This window comes from Hermetia illucens, chromosome 4 (assembly GCF_905115235.1).
Source record: "Hermetia illucens chromosome 4, iHerIll2.2.curated.20191125, whole genome shotgun sequence".
NCBI classification, from domain to species: Eukaryota; Metazoa; Arthropoda; class Insecta; order Diptera; family Stratiomyidae; genus Hermetia; species Hermetia illucens.
Window position 1 is genome coordinate 30,636,626 of NC_051852.1, and position 19,399 is coordinate 30,656,024.

At 34.9% G+C, this 19,399-nt stretch overlaps 1 protein-coding gene across 6 annotated transcripts in view; it reads right to left on the reverse strand.

The window, feature by feature from the left end:
• Positions 1-525: 525 nt before the first annotated feature.
• The window catches only part of LOC119654570 (microtubule-associated protein futsch), a 358,399-nt gene continuing 339,525 nt past the window's right edge, over positions 526-19,399 (reverse strand). For all 6 annotated transcript variants that reach the window (XM_038060023.1, XM_038060024.1, XM_038060025.1 and 3 more), the window contains one exon: positions 526-15,508. In XM_038060023.1, coding sequence (XP_037915951.1) covers positions 15,339-15,508 — 170 coding nt within the window. In that variant the 3' untranslated portion in view covers positions 526-15,338. The remainder of the gene's footprint in view (positions 15,509-19,399) is intronic.

The following is a 19,399-nucleotide window of genomic DNA, read 5'->3' on the forward strand; positions in this document are numbered from 1 at the left end:
GGGCGCTTCCTCGAGGAACGTTGACGGAGACACGAAGTGATTTTGATGTAGACGCCACAATTAGAACTTTACTTTTTGGATTGTGGTTTGGCTAATTAAAGTATATGTATGTTTCATGGGAAGACAAGGATGACTCAATAAAATACGGAGATTTCCCACAATTTATATAATTTTCTATGGTTCCTTTTGAAGTCAGCTAGCAGGCATTTTATTCATTTTCCTGAATTCAGTGTTTTACGGGAATATCTTTTTGTGTTTCCCCACTTGACACCGTTTTTCTGCCAATTGCCGCCCTATAACCTGCGGTATACCATTCTGCGTCTCTTTTTGCAGATTTAAGAACATATATGGGGTGTAAGTGCTAAGAATTGTGGTGATCCAACGAGCGAAGGGGCATTCAAGTTCATTGCTAAATGGTAGTGTACAGGGAAATACCCCTAAATGGTTGGTGATCAATGATTATGTCTAAACTATGCCCTTTGATATCATCAGAAGAAAATTTAGGAATTTAGAAAGAAAACAACATTTTTTTTATAATTAAGATAAGCTTCACTTTTATTTAAAAATTCATATTACCACATGGCATTTCTGATTTTAAATTTCCTGTTGGTTGGTTTCATGATTTGAGATTTATTTATTTTTTTTTTTCACCTAGAGTTTTTCTTTTCTTCCTATTTTATTTGTTTCTATTTCGAAAATTTTCATCAATATTTATTTTCAGTTATTCTTTTAATAATAATTAAATATTCTGAATTACCATCATTTTTTTTTCTTCATAATTTAATTCGTATGTATATATTATATGTGTGTGTAAGTGTTGGCTTAAATCATAAATGATTTTGAATTTTTTTTACTTTTATTTTGCATTTAAATTTCCTCTTGATGAATTTGCTTTTGGTAATTAAACATGTTTGTTTTTTTTTCTAGTCTGTCTTACTATTATTCTTTAATTTTAAATATAATTTTAAATTTTTTGGGAAGTTATTTTCACCAGAATAAAATAATATTTTGCAGGTGATTTAATGTAGTTAAATTGTTGCTTGTTCTTATTTGTTTGTTGTGATCACTTAAGTTTTGCTTGTTTCTATATTTATTTCTAGAAAAATAATAGGAAAGGAAGAAAAATCATTTTATTTTGCTCTTTATTTGTTTTGAATGGGAGCTCTAGTTGAAAATTTTAATTCTAATTTTAATATATAAATCCATTAAAAATTAGAATGCGGTAAATGATTTCTCTCAAAATATTTTCATGCTTTTATTCTTGTAGATTAACATCAAATCTATTTCTAGATTTCAATATTTCCAAGGAATAAAAGCAAACTTTATTTTGCGGCTTTGAAATATTTTTTTTCGCACTAATAATATTAAATAAAAAGTATTAATTGTTTAATTGGTAGAAGCTCAATGCTTACTAAGTAGTTTAACTCACAGAAAACTCAATATTTTTTAGAACAAACAAAACTCACAAAAGTACTTCTTATACATATATAAATCATATAATTTTTCTTGCTGATGCTTTGAAATTGATTTATTTTCTTATTACTTACCTCTGAATTCTGCTGTTTGTTGGTAAATTTTTAATAGTATTCTCATAATAACATATATCTTTTTCTTGTAATATTTATTAATAATATTAATAGTGTATTTAATAATAATAATATTTAATAGTATTCTTTCTTTGTTTTTTTCCTCACGTTTATTTTAGTCATCATAATAATTCGTAGTTTTATTTTGTTCATTTATTCGACTTCTTCTGTCTGTAATGTTTAAACAAATTTTATATTATCAACCACTATAATAATTGTAATAATAATGAGAGTTCATTTGCATTTTTATATATCCTATAAGTTTTACCTTTGTATTCATTTCTTATGGTTTTGTTTTACTTTCAATAATCTGCTTTGACTTTGTTATCTTTTGAATTTTCACGATTTTCGCGTTCTAGTTGTGTGTCTTTTATTTGCTTCTTCAAATTTAATTAATTTTATCCATGCCCATTTTATTCATAACATTTTGCCATTTTTAATGTTAGAACATTTGAATTGGTTTCTTGTCTTGAGTTCAAGCTTGTAGACTTTTTCAGGACAGTTTTCCGTAGAGTGGCTAGTGTTTGCTCTATTTCTGTGTAGATTATTGAATACATCGTATCGTGTTCATTGCGATTGTGTGTATAGCCGGTATGCTATTATCTAAATTAAACGTTTGAAATCCTTTTCCATAAATTTTTATATTATCCTCCTATAATTTCGTAATAGATATATTTATTCCAAGAAAGCTCATTCAATTATCGCATATCAGTTTGTGTTTGTTGTATTTAATTGTATATATGTCATTTTGAATGGTCTAGTTTCTAAAGTAATTAATAATTATCTTGTTTCAACCATTTCATAAGTCATTTCGAATGCCCCCGATTCTCTTTCTCTGTGTAACTCGTCATATCATTTCCATATTCATTATCGATTCATAATCAAACGTCTACTTGTCCGGCTATTTCATAATTTCTTTTAATAATAATATTTGTTATTTATTTTCATTAATTCCTAATCACCTTACACTCTACTTGCGATCCCCGCTAAAAGCACTTCTTTATTCTTTTATTAAATATTAAACTTAATATTTAATCGTTTCACATAAATGCTGCAATTTTTATAGAAAACATGTAGAAAACTTCTAGCTAATGAAAAATATGGTGAATTATTTTGAAATGTCTAGAAAATGATTGTAAAAAATTTGTTGGCAAAGGAAATCATGGGCGCACTATTTCGATATTTATGTATATCATTTGCTGATAAATTTTAAGCTTAATAATAATAAGAATGAAATAGTTTTTATTTTATTCCGTCCCTAGTTTTAATGCAGTAGTTTCAATAATATATAAAAAATGCCTAAGTAATTTCGTAAATTTATTTCCATTTTTTTATCTGTTTCAATCACCTCAATTTCTTTCATTTCACTCTTTCCCTAGAGGGTACAAAAATATAAAGAAATTCATTGCATCCAATGAATTTTCACAATTGATTATATCACATACATAGTTTTATGGTTTTTATCTCTTTCCGCAAAGAAAAAAATATTTATAATGAAATCAAAGTTGATGCTTTGCTTTAGCAAATAAAAGATTATAATTTTTTTCCGCATTTGACTAGATGTGCATTTGGTTGCAGTTTCAGACAGTGCGTTTAATATTTAAATAAAATAATCGCAGAATCAATAAAAAGATTTATATCCTCGTTCAAATGTAGTTCAATCAAACTCTCATCGTTATTTTCGTTCCGATGTACTTTTTCCACCCCTCATTTAAGCTCTTTCAGAAGCTTTTAAATATGTGAGTGTTCCAATTCTTGTTTCTATGGTGAAAACCGAATTGAAATTTATTTCGCATGAAGAATAATTTTTTCATGCAAAATTTTGCTAATATTTATCACATTTATGTATACAATGAAGATACTTTTTTGTTCTTCGTTTGTCGTCGTTTTAAATTGTAATTGTTGATCAAAAAGTCGAATTTATATTAATATACGCATTCTAAGAATGATGCTAGAGTGCAACAAATCTGCATTAAAATCTATTTTCATGTTGAGTGTTGTATATGAGATTGACTGGAAAAATTCTTGTAAATCTTTTTTTCATAAGGAAAAATTGCAGTAAAGTTTGCACATTTGCTTATTATCTTGAAAGGACTGGATTATTTTTTATATTTATTTTCATTTTAAATAAATATGGCCTTGTTTTCTATGCGATAAGCGTAAGCACGATTTAGTCAACTTTACAATGGTGTGGTTGTCAGGATCGTAGGATTGCTGATCATATTTCCATTAAGACTATCCATTTTTAAGACCTCTTTTCAAGCAGGAACCAGGAAAATAAAATTTACAAAGTAGGTTCAAGAAGTATGAATCCGTAAATCATAAATATATACTTAAATCACATCTTTCATTTAGAATTAGGTGTGGTTTCTGAATAGATTCGTTTGTTAGGTCGGAGTAGAACATTGGACGGTTATCAATCAGATGGTCTCACCATGACTTTAGGTTCCTTCTTCGTCACACTTTCTAGATTGAATGGCCTTTCGATGCAAATGTCTCTGTGCTTGACAGAGTTATGTGGTTGTAAGTGATAGTTGGCTAACAAAAACTGGACTTTCGTGATCTAAAGCTGCTCACCTTTCCTGGTTTGTGAGATACTTTTTGAGAATTTTGCAAAAGAGTTTTGGGCCCAGGAATTCGTTTGCTGAAGGAGGTAGATATTATCATAGAACTACACATGGAGCCGTCTTCGATTTTGCATTTCATCATATTGAAGACATTTTTATTGACCTTTTATTGACAGTGTATCGTTATCCCACTTTTTTTTTGAGGTAATCCGGTATTATTTGAAAATACTCCAGGCAATGGTTGTTTTTGGAGGAGAAAAGTAGATCTGCCTGAACTTAAGCGGTTAATAATAGTCAATAGTGAACGCATGGTATTTTAATGCTAAGAACAATCATCTTCCAGCGCAAATAACAGTTTTCCGCTGCATTCCTTTCATATCGATCTGGACATCTTATAATATTTGTGATACTGTAGAATTGTTGATGCTCCTTCAATTTGAAAGCAGAAACAGCGAAAAAATATTTTTGATATCTCAATTTAAATGTAGCTTATAAGTAGGATAACAATTAGAGAGAACATTTAAAGAACAACCAAGTAAAGCTGTTTAGGTGCGGGAATCTCTGCAGGATCACTAATCTCTCTGCACCAGCAGTTGACAGAAGTAATTTGCGGGTGAGGTTCTAATCAACCCCACTTTTCTTTTCATATTCACTATAGCTTTTTTTTCATTAGGGTAAAATCTCCCTTTCTAGACCGAAATGGTGGAGAGCAGATAAAAAGGAATGGAAACTTTTGGGCTTGAACCAGTAACGGACATCAGCAGTATTTTGGCATAATGTATACATAATGAAATTATGCTGTATATAGGCACCTTGAGGTCCTTCTGCATGGTATGGTGCAATAGTTCAAGTTACAATACCTTACACAACCTCATTGTTGAATTCTTATTGCTGGGTAAATTGCTTACAGGGTTGTAAAGAAGCCTCATGGAATTTGGCAGCGGGTTAGGAGGGAAATGATGAGTCGAACTTCTTAATTTCAGTCCATTTGCTTATAGATCCGCTTTGAATTTGGTCGTGACTTATGGCCTATAATATTCAGTGAAGTGTATAATTACACGTATGGCTCTTTATTGGAGACTGAAGATGAAATTTCAGTTAACTCAGTCAAGTACATGAAACTGCATTTTAACTCCAAACAATCATGGAATCATTACCTCCGGGAATCAGATTGACCTAACGTCGTAGAATTGCGATAAGGAAAATCTAAAGGCGTTCAGCGCAAAAGGTTCAAGGAATGTCATTAGGGCATTGTAATGTAAATCCAAAAACTTTGCTGTTAAAACATTACTGGAGTCCGTAGCATTTGAAGTTTTAAATATACCTCATCCGGATTTGTATGTAAATCGGAATACGAGTAACGACGCAAATGAACTGAGTGCCATTTTAGCTTGGAAAGATAATTAATCTGATTCTGATACCCGCGGAATATATTTCGTCGTAAGTAGCGAGAGAGAAGAATCGTTCTTAAATAGCTGTAGGACGATTGGGGTTATGGTTGGGTGCCACCTTGGGTATCATGACATTTGCTGTCAAGCCTACTCCGAAGAGTGAATTCTTAAGGATTCGCGGAGTGGAATGAAGTAATTTGAGCTTCCATAGGCAGGCGAAAATGCTTGAAATGAAAGCTGGCGACTACCTCATGAAGGGACGAATCGAAGTCCTTCTAGGTTTTCCAACAGGCCATTGGTCCATAATCTATTGCTTGCGATAATCGGGGCAATAGCCGATCTTGGCTACCCACTGTCAATGTTATTGGGAACAGCAGGCGGTTCTGAATTTCATATGGAGCAATTTGGTTTTATCAAACTTCAGAGATACTTTTGTAGGATTCCTCACAACGAACAATCTGTGCGCTCTCTGCCCTGGAGAAACTTTATTTGTTTCGCAAGCTCCTGCGAGTTGCAGTGGAAGGAAACTGTCTAAGTAGGCATAGTCTATTATCAATACTTATAACTACCTCCTCTATGCTGATGACAGTCCTAATTGGGGAATGGATGAGAATTTGGTGTAGTTTATAGTCGGGTGGAAAAAAGCTTACCGAAGCAAATGATGTGACTTCCAAACGTCGACTTCCTGGGAAATTAATATTGGCCAGTGAGCCAGAACACCACTTCAGAATGGACGATTTTTATATTGAAGAATAAGCTAATTTTGGGGCTAGGATAACAGCCTTCCCACGACGAATATTGGGGTACTTATGTAAGTTGAAACACAAATATAGAGTGAAGTAAAGTTTCAAAAATATTATCATGAGCAAAGACTAGAAGTCTTTCCAAAAAATCAGTATTGTACAGCAAACCAGATTATTGCCTTGGAATGAAAAGTTCAATGGGCGAGGATATTTTCATTGAAAAATTGACAATTCTTTTAGGAGCACATTGTGCGAATTTTGCTCCAATTTCAAGTGTCCCCAGGTTCCCTGCCCGCTGGTCAATCTTTCGCACATAAATATATTCTGTTGAACAGTTGCAGAGAGCGTTAGGGACATCCAGAACTGTCTCAGAAGGAATGTCAATACTGTGCGCTTGTGAGTTCCCAGATCTTGCATGAGGATATGGTGTAAAATAACCTGCTTGAAACTCTTTAATAACCCTGCCTTTTAATGAGAGATTGTATTGTGATTGATTTTCTCGGGCCTTGGATCATTTTATACCCTTATATTTGAGTCACTGGAGTAATCTAGCAGACCTTATCAAAGTACCATTGTTTTCAAAGCCTTTTCTGCAGATTCCTTTCTTCTTTTTGTTGTTTTCTTGTTATTTTGTTCGGTACCAGGGTCGACGGCTTTGGGTTGGGTTCGCTACTTCTCCTGACATTGCTGCCACGTGACAGCTGCCCCCTGCGTTAGAAAAACTTTTGAGATTATTTTCGCGATCACGGCTCAATTGCATCACAAGTTCCAGGTGCCATTAAGTGATAATTTGGACATTAACTTCTTCAGAGTACCGCATTGAATAATACTCCCATCCAAAGAGGGGAGCTACAGGGAAGACCGCATCATCCCAGCATTAGAAAATTCGAATTATACTTATGTAGATTCTTTGAAGTTGAGCGTGATTCTCGGAGAATATATTCCTACTATCGCTGAATTTTTAGATATTTTTCAAAGATCAATTTCATGTTAAACTAGAGATATTTAAAGGTCGATTGTTAGATCTCGAGAGGCACCTAACTACCAAATGGAATAAAGGCTAAAGAGATAGATGAAGATTTAAGTCAAATTGTGCCGCTCTTTTTAAGGTTGTTGACAAATGTAGCCTTTTTCTCCTACAAAGTTTAGTTGGAATCTTTGCTAGCAGAAATGGAGGACATGCTATGGTTGTAGGTTTTTCGTCAAAGGCTTGGATAGGTAATCTGCAGAACTGATTATCGGCGCATATCCACCCTTCCATATACATTATATAAAAGGACTAATAGAAGCTGGTCTTATAATGAACCACTGCCAATGCGCATTTTTGCTTCATCGTCCCTATTGCACAGAGAAACCTTTTCAAAAGCTAACTTTCGATTAATCCTGAGCTACTTGAGGCGGAGAAGAGGCAAAGTTTCTGAGCACTTAGACCCCAGTGCCTCATTGTACTCGAGTAGGGCCATATAGTTTGGCTTATGCTGCTTTAACCTGATGCCTTGGTTTACTGTATAGTGCTTAAAGCAAGGATTTGGCGAAAGTTCTCGAGGAATGTTTCTTAATGCAGAATCAGATCCTGAGATTTAAAAGCATCAACTGCTAATGGTTTCAGCATTAAGATGGAAAGAAATGGTCTTTGGAAACACCTTAGAAGTTTTCTTCATAATCAAATAAGAAAGTCTTTATTTTACCCGGTATGCCTGCAGACTTTTCTCACAGACATAACATAACTAGTGCTGCTTTGGTATCTGTCATAAGATGAGTTGCCCTTGCATATGGGGGAAAGCTAATTCGGGATGTGAAGAGAGTAAATGAACCAAGAAGTTTGATTTGTGGAAACGTAAAAGCTCTCGTAATGGATAGCGCTACATCAAAACCTCTTGTAATATAGTAGCTAGGTCACACTACGATAATTTCGAGCTTCTGACAGGTAAAACCGATTTACCGAAAAATTTCGAGGTCATATCATTGGAGAAAATTTATAATAAAAGTGAGCGCTTTTGTTGTTTCCTACATCCATTATTTCCAATTTTCTCACGAAGGGTCGAAGGAATAGACTTACTTGAGGGATCCTTTCTTGACAGTTTGAAAAAACTTGAACGATGTGCAACAGGTTTCGTACTAAATGTTTAGTTTTAAAACGAATTGTTGATTTTTTGTAATTGTGTGATCCTTACGTTGCGTCTGGTAAATGGTGTTTAACCTTAAATCGTACGATCAATCTCTTGTAAGTACGCATCGAATTTCGCATTTAATATTAACACCCTCCACTAAATTATGTCAGTTAACTCTGCATGGCTCTTCAATAGTACTGTTGGAACCGAAGCCTTCCTAAACCATCATGGAGGTGTTGTGACACCTGCCAAGCCTCCTCCAACGCATTAGTCTGCTTCGTGCACTTGTATGTAACCGCCTTTATTCCCATCAGCCAATTGATGCCACCTTTTTTTTCCCCGCAATACTACCACTGCCATTTCAAGGTTCTACTGAAAAGAATTACCTTGAGCAAGTAAGTGCTATAACTTACGGATAAGGTATGCTAAACATTTTCTCGCGGAAAGACACACTCAAGGCTAGTAACTTCTTGATGAGACATGCTAGGTGATGCAATGTTCAAACAAAGGCAATTCTCATATTAGCCGTTTCTTTTGGGCACTGGCTGAGATTGTCAGCCTTACGGTAACATCCTTTCTTCATTAGGTAAGGAAGGCTTAGAATTACATTCTGAGGGGTTGTAAGGGGTTCCTAGATCTCCCATCAGACGCAGCCATTCATCGTTCGTGGTGGTCAACGTTATGAAGTCTTTCGACCTATTCATCTCGACTCGTGGGAGGTTTCTATATGGGAATCCTTGTGTGGTTGCAACATTCTCCAAGTGTTGAAAGCAGTACGAGATAGACTATGGATAGAAAAACTATACCGTCTCGTTGGAAATTTCAGAAAGTTCCTTACTAGAGCACGGTGTGTTTTGTCTTTGTATACTGAAGAAGGCAACGATGATTGGCTTTGCAGCTGAATGATCAAACCAGGGGCGAAAAAAGAAAAAAAAAAATATTCACTTCGCCAACCATGAAAACCGTTAATATTAAATTTGGTACCTGAAGACGATGGTTGTGGCTGAATTTCAAGGACCATTTGGATTACTTGCATCAAAAGGCAGAACAACGTAGCTTTTCTCTAGCAAGGGTGCTTAGCTTCGTGGGAACAAACGTAAACTTGTGAGTTCTTTGCGATCCAGGTCCATTAGCTACAGTATAGCCAGCATGGCGTCATGATTGCAATGAGAGTGTGCATTATATTTAGGATACCATTACGTGACCCTATGAGCATAATAACGAGACTGCTGAAGACCTTGAATGAAATGTATTATTCCTTTGCAAGAAAGATAGCAAATCTGTCCCATGTGACTATATATTTCCGAAATGACTCTAGAAAGGAATTGTACAGAAGATGAAAACATCTTTACAAAAAAGTTACTCAACTTTTGCACTGATACTATGCACCAAGCTCAAATGCTTTACCATCTGGATTATACCGCGCCCAGAAATGAAGATAGGGAAGGTGAGGTCGAATTTCAAGACTCATTTCGGTATCTGATTGTTTGTTTTCTTTGTATGCTGACCTGCCGTTTATTGATATCAAGCGCCTCTACCAGCCTTCAGCGCATTGAGTACTATTATAGATGCACAACGGAGGGGTGGGGGGAGGGGAGCTATTTCTTGACAATATCGACGACATTAGCCTGGTACTGATTCATGATACTCCTCCCACCCTGCTTATTACCAAAGCTCAAGTGATAAGCTCTATTTACTTCCTTTCTTTACTTTGAAAAAAATTATCAAAACAAAGGAACAAAATTCAGAGCATTGGGTGTACAAATCCTAAATGGAGTCAATCGTGATTATGACCACTATTTTGCAGCTTAAAAAATTTTGGAATGGAATGCCTCCGAAGCTTAGCCATCATAGAAGATATCAAGAATTTTAAACGAATGGACGTTTGCGGAGTGCTTCGGTCTAAAGTAAGGATACGTTCTATTTCTATATTTTTCAATTTGAGGTTAGAATTTGCTTTCAGAAGTATATATAATCTAGAAAATAAGATCAGCAATCTCTTTCGATCCTTTTTCCTTTTTCACAATCCTTGCCTTTTAATTCTATGCAAATTTAAATAACATTCAAGAATTCAATCATAGTTAGCCAGCTATTGAAAAAATCTTTCGAAAATGTCTACAATATTTTTCGTCCCTAAGCATAAAATTGTTTTTATATTTTATGAAATCTACTAAAAAAGTTTTGTACGCTCCGTTTGTTTTCAAGATAATATTGTTACTTGATCGGCTAGTAAAGAAAATTTAAAGTTATTATATTTTCTTTGTTCTCTAATGCAAAAATTTGGACGGTGCACAATCTTTTAAAGTTTTATTTTACTTTTTCAAAAATTTCTATGCAAAATTTTCGGGTTTTGGATGAGATGTAAATTATAATTTCGTTTTGAATTTAGCATGTTTTATTGCTATTATTAAGTTTTATTCTTTTATGCAAAATTTTTGGGTTTTAGATAAATTTAAATTAGTAATATTAAAAGGTTTGTTAATATTTTAATGGCGAAAATTGTTTTCGTGATTGCAAATTTTAATTTCAGTGAAATTTTTAAGTGAAAATGGTTTTACTATTTTTCTTGGCTTTAGTTGAAAATTTTGACCGTGCTGTCTATCTGATTTATTTAATAGCAAAGTTTTGGTCCACACTAGGATCTTTTTAAGACCATTCTTAATTGCATTACTTTTTGGCCAATTTCCAATCAAAACTAAAGCACAAAGTAGTAATAAAACCGTGTTCACTTCGAAGTTCATGGAAATTAAAATTTACAATTATAAAATCTTCCTTTGTCATTAAACTATTAACAAAATTTAAAAAGAATAATAATCTAAAACATAAATAATGTGGAAATATCTTATAAAATCATAAGAACTACTCACGTATTTCTTTGAAAGTAAATATTAATTTTCACTGCTTTATGTAAGTTTTATTTGCCATATTACCCGGGACTCCCGGCATCAGTTTAAATCAATTTCATTAAGAATGATTTATCATTTATAGTCAACTGGACCTAAGTAAATCAAAGCGAATATCTTTACATATTATCATTCATTAATAAGACACAGCAAATTAGGGAAAAGCATTTCTGTTTTCAGTAAAAAAAATCATTTCTTGCATGAATAATATTTTTTTGAACATGTATTGTGCTGTTCTAAGAATTTTGTCCTGAATATATCATATTTGCGAAAAATGATAATTTTTTAGATCAAAGAAAAGAATTTTCCCTAATTTATTCTCTTAGTTTTTAATTAGCAAGTAGTTTTTATTTTTAATTATATTAAATTTTCAATTTTTCCTGGATCATGTTGAAAAGTTATCCTGAATTGCTAAGTATTTGTTGCACTTTTCTATTAATCTTTCTTTTATTATTTTGTAGTTAGGTGTTGGATATGCGAACATTAATTTTACTTTAATGGCTTTTTCAGTTTAATTTGATTTGCATTCACGAAGTTATTATAATTTTGAGTTTGCATTTACGATGTTATTACTTAGATTTTTTCTAATTTTATCACCATTTTCCATCGCTTCTGATCCAATTTTTATCATCTCTGATCCAATTTTAATTTTTCCAAAGTCCCTTCCATGTTTTTGTTATGTGTATGTCGTGTTAGCGTAATTTATTATTAATTTTCTTAGTAATAATTTTCTTCCAAGCCCCTAGTAAATACATCTTTTTGAACTTGGTTATTATACACTTCATATACCCATTCTTTATTTACGGAAAAAAATCGTTTTAATCTTCTTTTAATTTAAATATGAATTTCTGTGAATTTCTTGATTCTTTGTTCTGCTAAGACGATTTGAAGAAAGATTACGAGAATTACATATTTTAGTGTAAAGATGTACGTAGATTAAAAAGAGAGGTACTTGGAGTCGTCTATATCAGAGTTTTGAGAAATTATTTGACATAATTTTCCGCATTTGTTTCAATCCTAGTCTAGTTCTGTTATTTTTGCTATCACCTGACTTGACTTATTTCCATTGTATGGCATTTTCATTTACTTGAAATTCTTTTACTGATTAGATGTGCTAATTGTATTGAAATTGATTCAATTTTTATGGAATAGATTTATAACTAAATCCACTCCTATTCTCTGTCTCTGAAAATGAAATATTTTTCATCAAAATTTTCTTTTCTGTGTTTCATATTTATCATAAAATTTTATAGTTTCCTATATGTTATGTTATATTAATTATTTTAGCAAAAATGTGATTTGAGAAATTCAAATTTTGATCAGTTTCTAACAATTGGAGGCCATACTGGATCGGTTTCGATTGATCTTTAGTAAAAAAAGATAAATCAAAGACGGGCTTATTGTATTTAACCCGCAAAAATGAGATTGCAGCGGACATCATTTTTGACTATTTTATGTCCTTGTATTCTGGTCTAGCCCTGCACGGAGCTTATTAGATTTTTGTTTTTTTTTTGAGTTTACTAATCACTTGTTATGTATGACTATCATCAAAACTTTTCATGCAAGTCAATATTATTGACGTGTCATTCGTATTTCATCCATTTGAGAATAAGTTTTCTTTTTACCTTAATAACGTGGTATAGTCGTTAATAAATAGCAACATGACTTATATTCGTATGCATGTAAATTTCACTATTCTAACATCGTAAATAGGTACCGAATTTAGCTTGTTGTTTTTTCTTATATTTTCACTAGCAGTATTTAATGATAACGATTCATATAATGCTCATATTTGACATTTTGTTTCTAAAAATCTAGCGATCTCATCTAGACACGATTGCTAACAACATGAATATTATTATATAAGTTATTTAGCATATTACGACGACTAGTGCAAATACACATTTACTTACTAAAATAATTCTTATTCAGATAGATGTTAGAAATTGAATGAATTATCTTCTGTAATGATTTATTTTGTTCAAAATTGCCAAAAGTGTTTACGGATTTCCTGAAAATTATTGAAATTATGTTATTTAATAGATATAATCCGAAACGACACAAAAAATTATATTACAATACTGTTATGAATATAATAAAAATCTAATTTAAATAAAATTGTATTTCAAGTATAATAAATATTGAAATACAAAAAAAGTATAATTTGAAAAAATTAAAAAAAAAATATGTAAGGCGATAACTGAAAATTGATGAAACCAATATTATTCATAATATTTTTAAAACAATTGTAACTTGAAGACTAATTAATTCACAAATTATTAAAATTAAATACTTAAGGGTTCGGATGGAAATCAATAACAATTCCGGTTGCTTTTGACAATCTTTCACTCAAAATTTGACCTAAATACAAATGTCTGGTTGATATTCGTTTATTTTTTTCGTGTGATTACGCAGTTGAAAATTTCAATTTTAAGAACATTATATTTCCTATCTGTCATTTGGATTATATGCTTTTAATTATTACATTTGTTTATTCTAATTTTAGATCCTATTTACTTCCTGGCGTAGTTCATGATTTCTTTGAGACATTCTCATAATCCGTTTTACCATAAGCATCAAGGTTTGTGTTCATAGCGTTTTCAACAAGGATATAATTTACAAAATTTCAATCTGTCAGCAATAAGTGTTCTCTTTCAGTAAAAGAAAGATACTCTTTAGTAAAAGTATTTCGTGTATAAAGCAGAAAACAAATTAGTAAGTAAATAATAATTTCAAAGCTTGAATTTCAATGACAAAGCGTGGTTCGTAGTTTTGAAAACACAATAGATGTAGCTAGCCTTAAATATAAATACAATATATAAAATGCATATTTTTAAATTGATAAAATTTTTATATAAAAATTCTAAATTTGATTTGGGTGCAATTTGGATTGTAGGCGAAAAAACAAAACTTAACAAAGCGATAATTTCATTCGTATTCGTTTTTCATATTTCAGGCATTTTTCATGGCTTAAATAAAGGTTTTGCTTGGCAGAGGCACACACTTCTTCCGCAAATCGTCATCTTTTCCTATTTATTTAATATCATAGTCTTCGTTCCTTTGAAAAATATAACAATTAAGCATTTACTTTCAAGTTCCCAACTTCAGATCGGAATCTTTCAAGGCTTCGCGTGTTGAATCTTTTAGAACTTTTTCTTATTGTTTTCTCACAAATAGCATAGAAGCTTTTACCTGATTTCTTGTTTCATTTCTTTGTTGTTGTCGTGACAAATGAAAGAATGCTTATTTAGTAATTTGATCATAAATGGGACATGAAATTCTCGATTTTCATCAGGACTAAATAGTTTTAGTTTTTCAACTTTCTTGTGAAGCTTTCAAAAATATATATACGCTATATATTTGTAGTTTTTAAGGGACCGGGCCGCTTTCCTGCATAGTTTCAACTAGTCTCGAAAATTGAATTATACTTCAAAATATCGGTTTTATTTAGTGGTTTTGTGCGTGTTCAATTTTCGGTTGAATTATGCTCAATTAAATATGACCGGAACGTATTGAAATCAAGTGCGCGAAATTCATTCTTTTTATAGTACTCATTCTAATTATCAGGTCGCACTTGAAACACATAATCAGGGGTTTCTTCAATTTTATTATCTCTCTCCAGTTTCATAACAATCTTATCCTTTCACGTAGGGGGCTTTTCAATCTTTATACACTTCTTAGTGTTCATTCTACTCGTATATTATCTTCCAATTGATTTTTTCTTTACAATAATAAATTTATTATTATTAAGAAAATATATTTCAGAGAGAAAATATACATCTAATAATAATAATTAAAACTGATCTCGTTTCACTATCAAATAAATTCAGAATATTATCGAAAAATTTATTCTCTGAAAAGAAAGGTTTACTCTTGCTGTTTCTGTGTTGTAGCGTTTGATGATCGTTTTCCTACATACACTTCAGGAGCAACTGTGATCTTAGTTGGTTGATTTTGAATTGCTGCTCTTACTGATTTTGTTGTGATTGTTGTTGTAAATCCATCCCTGGTGAAAAGGCTATAAACATTCCCGTTGCCTAGAATTCTAGTCGATATGCTGAACATGAAGTCTCATGATCCTGTAGGTTGATTGTGCAACGTGATGCTGATGGGGATAGATCGATGTGGTATTTAGCCAAGAGTTCCTCGTTTTCTGAGACCCAATAGCCGAGAACGTCTGTATCGTAGGTTGGGATGATTGTTACCTCTGTAGAAGGCAAAGAAAAAAGAATGTGTTTTTAAATTGTTAACATTATACATTTATACGCATTATATATTAAGGGGAACTTTACGGCTAAGTTTAGGTTTCTAGAGAAGTCGCAGGGCCGGATAGGGAGCTGTTTACTTTGCTAATAGTTTAGGTGTGAATATTGACCACGAACGATATAGGTGGATGGGATGTACGTTAAAACGTAGCTAAAGCCCTTAAAAGAGGTGGTGGGGGTGGCAGGACTAGTAACAACGCAAGGAGGAGCAGCGTTGCAAATATAATATATTATATCGCAGTACTTGGAACCAGGCAACCAAAATTGAATATGATATGGACTATATATTATCATGAATAGGCTAGTTTTGGGCTGGGAGGCCTGATTACTTTAGCAGGCACCATGTCATGTTGAGGCAGCTTCATGTCAAAAGCTTAGCAAGGCTTCAGGTGCGTTCAATGTAGTTGATGCTTCAGTTTCCATTGAGGTGACTGCTGCTTTAATCCGTCTGAATCTGAACTCAAATGCTCGTAAGGCCTAATTATCATATTGGACAATAAAGGTAACTGAACATTCTTGTGGCACAATGGGCTTGAAGCTGGTACCACAAAATATAAGATGATAAGAAGTTTACTCTTCTCTTCTACTTCTGTAGAAAGTAATCCTAGTGAACTCGAAGAATCCGAATGGTGTGCAAATACGCTTCTTCGGAAGGTCTTCAGGAGCTACAGGGATTTGGTGGTATGCCTTGGCTAGATTCAAAGTCGTAAAAACACGGCAGTTCGTTAATGAGTGCCTGAAATCATGGATGGGTGGTATGGGATATCGATCTGGAACTGTCCGAGCATTCAAACGCCTATAATCTCCGCATGGACTCCATTCGTTGTTTGGCTTAGGGACTGTATGAGGTGGAGAGGACCAACAACTGTTTGATAGTCTGCAGATACCCAATTTCATCAAATTTTCCAACTCTCTCTTCGCAACAGCAAGCTTCTTGGGTGAAAGAGGGCGCACCTTCGAGAAGATTGGATGGTTGGTGGTATTGATAAGGTGCTGCACATCGTGCTCCACTGGCTTGGAGAAACTACTTTCCGTAGTGATGTTGCGAAACTTTCGGAAGAGTGCGCGAATGCGATGGCCGGCAACGTCCTTGAAAATTATCGAGAGAGTGTTATTTCGGCAGGTAGAAATCTTCCCTGACGTCCTTAGTGACACAGGAAGTCTGCGCCTACTATGGGGATGCTGATGTCCGCTAAAATGGAGCGCCACGAAAACGTTCGGCAGAGTCCGATAATCACACCCCCCTGCCTGTAGCCATAGATGATGAGTTCACGGCCGCTAAACGCAGGTTTACGCGGTGGCCTGTAGCAATACTTCTGTCTGACATTACGGCGCAATCATGTGCCGTGGCCCTCTGTCGAGAATGCATTCCGCGCTTTGGTGTTCCAGCCCGTCATCATCATGGACCACGGAATTCGAATCTACTCTTTTCGCGGAGTTAGGAAAGCTCCTTGGCTTTAAACGGCATAAGACTACTGCATACCATCCACAGTCCAATGTTATGCTGGAAAATTTGCATTGGATGCTGAAGACCGCTTTAATGGCTCGCGACGATCCGTCGTGGCCGCGGTCCTTGTCTTTCGTGCTCCTCGACCTCCGTACAGCCTAGCGAGACGAGCTGGCGGCCAGCTTAGCGGAGATGGTTTATGGGGAGAATCTACGCCTCCCCGCCGATCCTGTTCTGCACATCAAAGCAGGGCTAAACGACTCGGGAATGCTGCGTCTGTCCAACACGCGACATTGGAGATCAACACCCCTAGGGGTCTCGAGAAGTGTGACCAGGTCCAGCTGGGGGCATAGTGATGTGGCGGCATATCGGAGGCGCGAGCCTAGGCGCCAACATGAATTCGTCTCCACCGCTGCATTCAATGGTCGCAGAAATAGCTGACTGTCTGACATGGGATTGGGCGAAGAAAAATGTGAAGGAGGTCAGGTTTTTTGTAATAGAGAAAAAGAAAGAAAAAGTCAAGTCACGTCCGCCGGAAGTTTATATAATTTTATAGCTTTTTTAATTGTTTTAATTCATGAATAAGTGGTGCGTTTGTAGTAAGTGGAAGAAGATAAAATTGTAATATATAATTTAATAGAAAAGAGGAGTAGTATTATTTCAATTCCGCGTGGCAAAACTGGTGTGTGCTGCTTCTCTTTTTGTGTTGCTATATGGGAGTAGCACATAGAAAGTTACTCAAACTGTTACTCAAAAGGTCCAGTCCTGCGTCAACACTTGTTTGCGACGTGTCGTCGAAGTACGCCTTGCCTGATACAATTTTGGACAAAGAATTTCGTTGGTGTACAGGTTATCCATGGACGAGTTAATGAAATGTTGAAAGTGACATTGGATAGGTCACACATTAAGGAGGGATAACAATTCCATTGCGGATGATGCCATGCAGTGGAGCCCACTAGCTCATGATGGTCAACGACATATGTAACATTTGGTGGCGCCCCAGGATTCTACCTAACTTGTTAAGGAGTTTCTTCGCATATTGTTCAGTAACTTCCACCACAGTGAGTTTTTGGCCTCGAGAGCTCAGAGAAGTGATATTTATCCTCCGGATATTCGCGCTCGATTACTTCTTCCACTTGAGTTTTTTCTGTGAGCGAATCAAGATTTCGAATTTCCAGGAAGCATGTGGGTTCTAGGCTAGAAACCAAAACTTTTACTTCCAGAAGCACTTTGACTGCTTCACAGAACGTATATTTGTTTGTGGTCCAAATGGGAAATACTTCTGCTCCGCTGTCTTTGGTTTTGATCCTATTTAGTTCGATGAGAATTTCGGCCACGGTCTCACCTTCCGTCGGCTTAATAAGAGCTGGAGGTTTAGTCTTCCTTTGTCTTCCACATTTTCTTTTGTTACTCCACCATTGGTTTCCCTTAAGTTTGGCAGAGGTTTTTCTGACGACGTGGGGTGTTGTTACCTCTTGCCCTTTTTCGCCCTGTTCTTTTGAGCCATGGTCACTGCATGGGTGAAGTCTCCTTCAGACTCGCCTTGTCCTCTCGTATTTTTCGCCAGTTCGCTCTGTAAACGCTATCTGCGGCCTGTTTGACGCTTACGGTGCTCCCAGTGGGGGAAACAGTTGCTTTTCGTGCTTTTTCCGTGTTGTTGTCCATGTCTGCCCTTTATTAAGAAATACGATCCAGAAGTTTTCTCAGCTCCACTAGTCCGTTTTTCATGATTTTTTTACGTTCTTCTGAAAGAAGCTGGCACACCTTAATGGGTTTCGCAACTGTGGCGTATTTCTTGATAAGCCTTTCCTCTTCGGCTTTCACAAGAACAGTGGACTGCGCTCCCACTCGGCTTATATTCGAAGCCATCTGCTCAGTTGTAGCGATTTTCATTGTAGGGCCTGACTCCTGATACACGCAGAGGTACCACCTTGGCAGAACTAGGCTGACATCACTCTTTAACTTTAATATTAATTTCTTTGCAAACCACACTTTTAGGTACACCGGAACATAGACTGGGTTTTTACAATCAATACACAATATATTTAACCATTAGACTTTATTAAATAATTTGTGTGACTTTATTAAATAATTTGTGTGGCTTTATTAAATAATTTGTGTGACTGTGACTGTATGCTCGTTAGAGGCAGAAGAGAGTCTCGCTTCATGTGTTTCTTTTCTGCCCCTAACTCATGGCACACTCTTCTCGCCGGTCCTCCACTCCCGTGGCGAGCTCCGCAAAGTGGATAGATCCGCGCCATCTAAATTTCGAATGCTGCGAATCCTGCCGTGCCACATCACTCCGCCCCCAGATGAAACCTAGGGGTTTCGGCGACTGATCCCGGAACTTCGTTCGCCGTCAATCCACAAAACGGACACGACGCTG